General features: G+C 37.7%; 2 protein-coding genes across 2 annotated transcripts; one reads left to right on the forward strand and one right to left on the reverse strand.

Annotated features, from left to right (window-relative positions):
- Positions 1 to 1,098: 1,098 nt before the first annotated feature.
- On the reverse strand, positions 1,099 to 1,646 carry CBG21966 (the record flags this gene model as incomplete). The annotated part of the gene is made up of 2 exons (XM_002629876.1): positions 1,099 to 1,488; positions 1,635 to 1,646. 2 exons carry the CDS (start codon positions 1,644 to 1,646, stop codon positions 1,099 to 1,101), a joined length of 402 nt encoding a protein of 133 aa, XP_002629922.1.
- A 425-nt stretch (positions 1,647 to 2,071) lies between these two features.
- CBG21964 lies at positions 2,072 to 9,514 on the forward strand (the record flags this gene model as incomplete). Its single annotated transcript, XM_002629875.1, has 10 exons — positions 2,072 to 2,229; positions 3,835 to 4,022; positions 4,070 to 4,166; positions 5,347 to 5,422; positions 5,486 to 5,609; positions 5,660 to 5,749; positions 5,929 to 6,199; positions 8,309 to 8,444; positions 9,215 to 9,365; positions 9,408 to 9,514. The coding sequence occupies 10 exons, from the start codon at positions 2,072 to 2,074 to the stop codon at positions 9,512 to 9,514; spliced, it is 1,398 nt and encodes a 465-aa protein (XP_002629921.1).
- Between the last annotated feature and the right edge of the window lie 418 nt (positions 9,515 to 9,932).

Raw genomic sequence — 9,932 nt, forward strand, 5'->3', positions numbered from 1 at the left:
AAAATTTAGCCGACCGACCGACAGCTGACCAAGCTGACCGATTGGGCGGCGCGCCGACCGTTCTCGTGCATTTGCGCGTCGACGTGTTTGCATACGCAGCATTGTACTTTACGGCAAACTACTCACTAAATGCCTCGTTTGTTGTGAAATTAAGTGCTTCGTACGCAAATATAGGCACTTTGAAAGGCACGAAATCGGTCCGACCGACCGGTCAACTCGGTCGGCTGGGTCGGTGGTCGGTCGGCGGTCGGTGATTTTCGACCGACCGAAATAAAAGCCTTATGTGGAACTTTTGAATTTATTTTTTGAATTTCTGAAATTCTAAGAACCTAAAATTCTAAAATGCTGAAGTTCTGATATTCCGACATTCTGAATTTCCGAATTTTCGAAAATTTTGACTTTTTTCAATTTTTCATACCGTCCATTTTTCCCCTTCTCCCGACCACCCCAACCAAAACCAAAATTCACATATAATTTTTTCTATCACCTCCTCTTTAAAACAAAAATGCGAGATAGTACATAAAGGCAGAGAGACGCAGAGAAATGGGAAAAAAGAGTGGGCAATTCCCACATTTCAAAAAAGAAAACGAACCGCTTTTTGATGGTTTTATGATCATTTTTATTTCCAGTTTTTGTTTTGTGACGGTCAATAATTTTCGAATTGTTTTGAATGGCCTAGAAAAATCAAATTAGAGAAAAGTTAGGCCACAAAATGACTGGTAAAGAAAAAATAATGTTTTTCTTTCAAAATCCATTTTTACATTTCAAAGAAAAGTTCAATTTTAAAAATCTAATGTAAAAAATATTACATTTTGAAATTTCCAAAAGGAAGATTTTGAAAAGGCAAAGAGAAAATTCTCGCTTTTCGTTTTTCTTCAAATTCTCGTTTTCCTTTGTTATCATTATCACTATCACTTCTTCGTTTCTTAATAATAATTTCCATTCAGATTTCATTGATTTTTCCGAAAATTCTAATTTTCTTTTTATTCTAAGTTTTTTAGAACTTGAATTTCGAAACTCAAAAATTCAGAAATTCGAAAATTAAAAATTTCATAAATTCAGAAATTCCTAAATTCTGAATCTCTGAAATTTGAAAACTCAAAGCTGAGATTCTGAGATTCTGAGATTCTGAGATTCTGAGATTCTGAGATTCTGAGATTTTGAGATTCTGAGATTCTGAGATTCTGAGATTCTGAGATTCTGAGATTCTGAGATTCCGAGATTCTGAGATTCTGAGATTCTGAGATTCTGAGATTCTGAGATTCTGAGATTCTGAGATTCTGAGATTCTGAGATTCTGAGATTCTGAGATTCTGAGATTCTGAGATTCTGAGATTCTGAGATTCTGCGATTCTGAGATTCTCAGATTCTCAGATTCTGAGATTCTGAAATTCTGAGATTCTGAGATTCTGAGATTCTGAGATTCTGAGATTCTGAGATTCTGAGATTCTGCGATTCTGAGATTCTGTGATTCTGCGATTCTGTGATTCTGATATTCTGATAGTGAGAGAGAACACTTCGAACTTCATAATTTCAGACTTCCAGGATTCCGGAATTCCAAAAATTTCTTAAAAATTCAGATCTCTAAACCTTTAAATCCCCATTTTCAACTGAACCACTGAAAGTTCAAAATACCAAATCCCCCATTTTTGATGGCCTAGAAAAAAACTAGTCCCTGTTTCCCCCTAAAATCCCCAAATCCAATTTAACATGTGATTGTGTTTTTTAATTGCCTATAATCCTATTTCCGTTCTTTTTCAGGTAATTTCAAACCATAAAAATACTCAAAAATCCAGATTTCTAAACCCTAATCACAGAAATAGAGATTTTTTTTTAAATTGAAAATGAAAAAATTTTAAGCTCCGCCCATTTTTTGTGTTCTTTATATTCTACAGTATCCAATAGATTTTTGAAAAAATAAAATTTCACATTTTTAGTTTTTCGAAACTTTTTTAAAACCATAAAATTTGCATTTTCCTCCTTCTTTGCTGACAAAATTTTGCTGAAATTTTTTTTCGAATTTTCAGATTTGTACCAAAAAAAATATTTTCAAAAAATGGAATTTTACAGAAATGGTGACAGATGTGGGGACTCGGAACGTGGTCCGGCTGTCGATTTCATTTATGCTCTTATTTTTTGCATATATGAGTCAAGAATTCATTCAAGAACCATTGATTGAGGCTGAATATCGGAGGACTGGGTTGATTGATCCACATGCCGGATATCATAGGTGGGTCTGGAAATTTTAGAATTTCAGAATCTCAAAATTACTGGAAAATAAGCTAACAATAAGCAAAACCGGTTGATTTTGAAGGATGTTTTACAACATTTTGAGGCTATGGCCTAGTTTTGGGATTCTAGGCCATGCTTGGAAAGCACAGAATTCTTGCAAATTTAGATGAAAAATGGCAGCCAAAAACGGACTTGTTATGTCCTAGTTTTTTGGACTTCTAGGCCATCATTTCCCGAGCTACCTGGCCTAACTTTTCCTCTCTTTATTTCCAGGTCATGTTCTTTTTCTGTGATCTATGATGAAGGTATACTGTACCTCACTTCCAGATAGATCACGCAACCCAACATCACCATTTTCTCTAACCTCTCTCATTTTTCCATACTATTTTCTTTTAATGGGCTCTTTTCTCATAAAACTTGATTAAAAATGCACAAAAAAAGTTGGTGCGTCAAACTGTGTGTTTTGCTACAAGGAAGTTTTAAAAATAGGAAAAGATATTGTGGCCTAGAAGTCTGAAAATGTTAGGTCATGGTGGCCTAGGAATGCAAAAGTGGCCTAGGAACGGTGGCCTATTAATGCAAAAGGCCGTGAGAGAAGAAGAATGTAAAGTTTTACAATTTTGGTCTATTTTACACCCTCCAAAATCATCAAAACGATCGGAATTTTGCCAACAGACTCCTGAAAATGGTCAAAATCAATAGAAAAATACTTGTTTTTCAAATCACAGGTGATTCGCGAACAATCCGTTACGGACCCGTTCGCATTTTACCTGTGATGAAAATTAAGCATTTATTCCAGAGAAAAAAACAAAGTTCAATAGTGTACTGATTAGCCAGACTAGTAAATCTGTTGATCCCTTTCGCCACGTAGAGGCTCAGTACATGAAAGGGAAACAAGGTTTTCTTCCAATGGGGTCACCTTCCAAAACCCAACAAACTAGGCACCCTGGCCCATTACCGTTGAGAACAGTTCCATTAGTAAGTCTTCAGTGGCAGAAGCTCTATGCCAACACTACTCATTGATGTTTCTTTTTTTGAATCTTTGATCGGATCGATTTTGAAACGGAGGACGTTCAGTGAAAATGAATTCACCTAGCCATGAACCACCAAACATGGCGACCCGGAGGGCCTTTTCTAACTTTTTTCGCATTTTCACCAATCGAAAGACAAGAAACTATACAATGAGCAGCGTGCAAAGAGCTTCTTACCAGTGAAAAAGTGCCAGTGGAAATTATCCAACGAGTAATAAAGTTCAAAGAGTGGGATTTCACAGAGAACTGTTTTTTTTTCAATATGTGGAATTTTTAACGTATACAGTAGAGGGGTCGTGACCCAATATCGATTGAATTAATAATTCATTGCGTTACGCAAATAAAAAGAAAAAAATGGGCGCGGAAATTTCAGTCTTCTGCTCAATTTTAAGCAAAGTTACAGTAACACAAACATCCTGGATAACACTTTCAGAAATTCATGCAAAATGTGGGATTGCTATCTGAATTTTGAAATTTTAAGGAATATCCTGGAAATTTGATTTTTGTGGAAAACTAGGCCATGACTAGAATTATTGAATCGATGAAAAATTGAAAATTCTAAACATTTTCAGTTTCGCAATTCTCTACTTCTTCTTCACCATCGCCTGCCTCATAATAACCCCAATTGTGGAGATAATCACAGCCAAATGGTCCATGGTCATTGGATTCGTCGCCTATATCATTTTTCAAGCTGGATTCATCTGGCTAAACAGCACATATTTATATGTTACATCTGCGATTTTGGGAGTCGGAGCGTCTTGTGAGTTTTCTGAAAAATTCAGAATTTCAAAAATCTCAAATTTGCAGTCCTTTGGGTGGGTCAAGGGAAGTATCTAACAGAGAATTGCACGGGAAAAACTATCGAGAGGAATACGGCACTCACATGGGTGATTTTCAAATTCTCGTAAGTTTCGAAAACCGCGACGCGACCGCGTCGCGTTGGTTTACACTTTGGAGGGTCATATCTCAGTTGTTAATGAACCTAGAAACTTGAAATTTGACCTGTTAATCTTGACAATTTGTTCTTGGCCATCTGAGAATTTCATGTTTCTAGGTCTATAAACAGCTGAAATATATTATTCAAAGCACTAGACGCAGAGACACAAAGTCTCGAAGTTAGCGACTAGCCGCGACGCGACCGCGTTGCGAAGATCAAAACTTTGAAGAGCTAAATCTCGGCTCTAACAAGGGAAGTGTTTTCAAAAAAGCGTTGAGAATTTCTTGAAAATTTGAACAAGTATGCTATATGACCTCCTAAACATGGTGTCATTTTTTGTTTTTCCACCCCGGCCTCCAGAAGCTGAAAATTTGCCTCTGAAATTTTTACTGTGTTTTGGTGTAGTGGGGAAGAGGGACGGAGGTATCTGACTAGGGTTAGGTTCAATCCCCCTGTCCTGAATATTTTTTTTTTCTGGTCCCTCTGGAAGTCTCAAAATTTCAAATAGTTATTTTTTGAAAAAAAATTTTATTTCAATTTTAATTTTTTAGAAATAATAATACTTTTTGACATAATTCAAAAAAATTCTGGAAGCAACACTAGAAAGTCTTCCCTAGGCGTAGTGTTAGTCAATAATATGCCCTAAACAGGTTTATTTTGCGGTTGAAAAAAAAATAAATAAATGAGTAATGATGTAAATCTATGTTGTTACAAGTTTTGAGTGCTTCTAGAGATTTGTCAAAGAATTACGACCCATTGAAGTTTGAACAGAAATCGCTTTTTGTGATTTCTAGAGGAATATGGGCTACGAAATCTCGCGAAAAGACTCATTTTATCGTTTCTCTACGTTCAGGCTTCATTTTAGCACATTTTAAAATTTTGCGAAAATTTGAAAAAATTCCAAAGCAGATACCACATAGCGACATTTTTTCAAAAAAATTTTTTTTTTGAAAAATGAGGAAACTTTTTCAGATTATAGAACAACATATAAAAGTACGATTAACATTCGAAAAATTCCGAAAAGCTGTTATTAACCTATCAAAAATTTACTCCAAAAGTGAGAAATTAACACTGAAATCACAAGTCTCAAAGTTGGCGACTAGCCGCGACACGACCGCACCGCCTAGGTTAATATTTTCAATTTCAGCCTTCTCGGCGGTGGCATCTTCCTCTACTTTATGTTCCTCAACACTGGAATCACAGAGCTAGTGGCCACTGGAGCGGTGAGTGATGGCCTANAAATTTTGGCCATGGCCTAGAAACCCAACTCGTCTTTTATTTTTTAGTACAAGATCTTCGTCTACATTTTCTGCACAATTTCATTTTTGGGATGTCTGAACACTTGTTTCCTCCCGCAATCCGCCTATATTCCAGAGAAAAGGGACCAGGAATCAATAATGCAAACTTTGAGTAAGTGGTGGCCTAGGTTTTTGGATTTCTAGGTCATGATCCATTTTAAGGGGCGACATTCAAAATCATGCGACAACCTCCAATGCTCTTGCTTTCCTTCATTTTTCTCTACACTGGATTTTCGAGATCTTTTTGGATTGGTAAGTAAATTTGCGGTGGCCTAGAAATGGAAAATACTATAAAATCTGCAAATTCTAGGCCATCGGGGACCATTTGTCTTCAAAAAAGGTTATGGTGCAGCTTGGTAACCCATGACCTAGAAAAAAGTCTGGTGGACTAGAAAACTCGGCCATGGCCTAGAAAACCCCGAAATTTCCAGCCATCTACCCGACATGCATAAAATTCACAACGCGTCTCGGAGAAAACACTTCAAAACTACTCGCAATCAGTTGTATCGCCACGGGAATCGGACAAATTTTGGCTGGAGGGATTTTTTCGATAATGGGAAAAAAGGCAAGGATTATTGGAAAAGATTGGATTTGTGTCATCGCTTGTGCCATTCATTTGAGCATTTTTGTCGCGATTTGGCTCTTTTTCCCGTCGGATGCTCCGATTCATCCGACTGATCGAATTGGATGGTTTGAACCGAGGTGAGCAGGGTTTTTTGATGGCCTAGAAAACCAAATCTAGGCCATGGCTTAAAATCCAAGAGCGATTTTAAAAGGGGTGTGGCTGATGGTCTAGGCCACCAAGGTGAGATGACCTAGAAATTCCAGGAATTTTGGGATCTTAGGCCATGAGATGTAAAATGAAAATTTTGTAAAAAACCAGCCAAAATTTTCAGAAGGTTTTGCTGAAAAATGACCCAAAACGAACAAAAAGAGTGGTATTTTATTAGGTTGGCGGGAAAGTCTTTGTCACTTTTTCAATAGTTTATTTCTCAAAGAAAAAATAACCGAATAATTAATTATATTGTCCATCATTATCAACAACATGTCTCCAACGTTCCCTCAATTTATGGATTCCATTGCGGTAGAATCCAGCCGGGCGTGAGGCAAAGTATTGTTTGAGTGCCGCTTCGACCGCTCCACGGGAATTGAAGCTTCTTCCTTCGAAGGCACGTGTCATATCGCCAAATAACCAATAGTCGGAAGGAGCAAGATCAGGAGAATACGGGGGGTGAGGGAGAACATTCCATCCATATCCCATCAGCTCCTGCTTCACTTGTTTCGAAACATGTGGGCGAGCGTTATCATGTTGATAGTACACTTTCTTGTCTTTCAAGGCCGAACGGTCGACTGCTTTCTTGAGGTTTCGTAGTTGAGTAGTGTAGAGGTCTCCAGTTATTGTTTTGCCCTCGGGCAGAAGTTCCCAGTAGATGGGGCCGTCCACTCCCCACCACACAGAGAGCATAACTTTTTTCGGATGAAGGTCGGGTTGTGGGACATCCTGTGGGCTCTCTCCTTCTCCACCCACTGGGATTTCCTGTGGTGATTATCGTAGAAGACCCACTTCTCATCTCCGGTTATTAGCCGGTCCAGCCATCGATCGCCCGCGTGGAGAGTGAGAAGAGTAATCGAATCGTCGACTCGGCGGTCAAGGTTGGCTTGAGTCAGGTGATGAGGTATGAATCGACCAAAAAGTTTTCTCATTCCAAGAGACTTCAAACCTTCAAGGACTGTGCTATGGTGAACTCCGAATGTGACAGCTAGTTCACGGCTAGATTGGATCCGATTGCAATGCGTGCTTCAGCTTGTCCAAATCCAACTCACGGGGTCTCCCAGAGCGATCCTTTTCATCGAGCGAGAAGTCATCTTTTTCGAAACGATGGAACCAATTGCGAATAGTATTGTAGTGAGGGGCATGTGTGTTGTACACATTCTTCAAGAAAGTTTCCGAATCCTTCATCGTGGTGTGAGATAGGAAGAGGTAAATCAAAACATGTCTGATGTGAATAGCAGTGGGAACAAACATATCGTTTCAATTACAGATGAGGAGCAGGGAAGGAAATGGGGACTTGTTTATATGGAAGGTTCTTATCACCTTGTTATTCACTAGAGTCGATATCATACACAGCCTCCATATACGAGAACAGTGATTAAACAAACAGAGTGACAAAGACTTTCCCGCCAACCTAATATGACCTAGTTTATGGGATTTCTAGGCCATAATTTCCCGAGCTACCTGGCCTAACTTTTCCTCTCTTTATTTCCAGGTCATGTTCTTTTTCTGTGATCTATGATGAAGGTATACTGTAGCTCACTTTCAGATAGATCACGCAACCCAACATCACCATTTTCTCTAACCTCTATCATTTTTCCATACTATTTTCTTTTAATGGGCTCTTTTCTCATAAAACTTGATTAAAAGTGCGCAAAAAAAGTTGGTGCGTCAAACTGTGTGTTTTGCTACAAGGAAGTTTTAAAAATAGGAAAAGATATTGTGGCCTAGAAATCCAAATTTTGGGGAAAAGTTAGGTCAAGGAAATTTGAAATGGAAAAGTGAGGTCTATAGGAAATCCTGTGTTCTGAAACCAGTCAACTTTGAAGACCCATATCACAGCTCTCGGTCATTCGGGAAATCGGAAATTTTCACAGCAAAATCACTCATTCTTTTTCAGATAATCACGGAAAATTTCAAGTTTCTTGCTATATTTTGAGCAACGTTACAGTAATCCGAAATCCTAGGCCATCTTCAAAACAGAAGTGCCTAGAAATTCGAAAAACTAGGTCATCTTCGAAAAACCCCTTGATTTTCAGCGTCCACGTGGCAATTGGCTGTTCTGGTCTTCTTGGTTTCGGTGATGCTATCATCCAGACCCAAGTCTACTCGTATCTCTGTGATGGCTACTCGGAGGAATCGTCCCATGCATTTGCCCTGTTCAAATTTTACAGTGTACGTTTATTGTCTAGAATCTCGAATTTTGGGTTATTTGAAAAGTGAAAATTTGATGAAAATTGGACTACTAGAATCTGAGATATGTTTCTTTAAACTTTGGTAAGCAGAGCAGGATATTTGGGTTACTGTAACTTTGCTGAAAATTTAGCTAGAAACTTGAAATTCCTAGGAAATATTAACAAAGAATTGGAAAATCAACAAAAAAATTTTTAGATGCCTAAAATGGCTGAGAGAGGAGATATGGGTTTTCAAAGTTGACCGATTTCAGAACGCTTTCCTAGTCTTCCTTTCCCCATGACCTAGCTTTCGCATACCCAGCCTCCATGGCCTAATTTATCCCAGAATTTAGATTTCTAGTCTTCTTCTATTTTTAAAACTTCCGCATAGCAAACACACAGTTTGACGCACACAGTTTGACGCACGAACTTTTTTTTTGTACAATTTTAATCAAGTTTTATGAGAAAAAGAGCCCATTAAAAAAAAATAGTATAGAAGAATGAGAGACGTTAGAGAAAATGGTGATGTTGGGTTGCGTGATCCATCTGTAAGTGAGGTACAGTATACCTCCATCGTAGATCAAAGAAAAAAACATGGCCTAAAAATATAAGGGATGAAAGGTTAGGTCAGGTAGCTGGAAACGCTAGGCCATTTCCTAAAAATCTGTAAAATCAACAGTTTTTGCTCATTTTTGGCACAATTCGAAGCAAGTTTCAACCATGCACTTTGTATTTTTGGTGGCCTAGAATTTCGAATTCTCAATTTTCTAGGCCATCGCTTCTACGATAGCATTCTTCATCTCAAAATACTTCACACTGACTGGCCATTTAACGCTTTATGGAACATTTGCGATTTTGTCTGGAATTACAGCAGTGATTGCTCAGAAAATGTATTTCCATAAAAAGGAACATTTCTTTCAAGGTGAGCAGGTTTTTTTTTGTAAAAAAATCTAATTATTTTCAGAAAACACCGATAAAATCCACGCCATGACGACATCTGAACCGATCAAAATCGAAATTTCCGATTCGGGATCGACGATTCTTTCGAACGACGCGAATTCGAAAAAATAAAGAAGAGAATTTTTAATTTTTGAATTTGAATATTTTAAATATATTTTGATCCGCATATTTACTAATTTGCATTCCGGGTTAAAAATTGTGAAAACAATAAAAACATGTGTCAGGTAGTTTTTTTTTCGATTTTCAGAATTTTGGAATTTCTAGAAATACGGAAAGTCAGAATCTCAGGATCTCAGAATCTCAGAAACTCAGAATCTCAAAATCTCAGAATCTCAGAGTCTCAGAATCTCAGAATCTCAGAATCTCAGAATCTCAGAATCTCAGAAACTCAGAATCTCAGAATCTCAGAATCTCAGAAACTCAGAATCTCAGAATCTCAGAATCTAAAAAATTCCAAAAACGGGAAATTTGAAAAAACATTGTGAATTCGAAGAAAAGTTTTCAATGTTTTTCCAAATGTTTCAGCTCG

This window comes from Caenorhabditis briggsae (assembly GCF_000004555.2).
Source record: "Caenorhabditis briggsae complete genome, chrII, whole genome shotgun sequence".
Lineage (NCBI taxonomy): Eukaryota > Metazoa > Nematoda > Chromadorea > Rhabditida > Rhabditidae > Caenorhabditis > Caenorhabditis briggsae.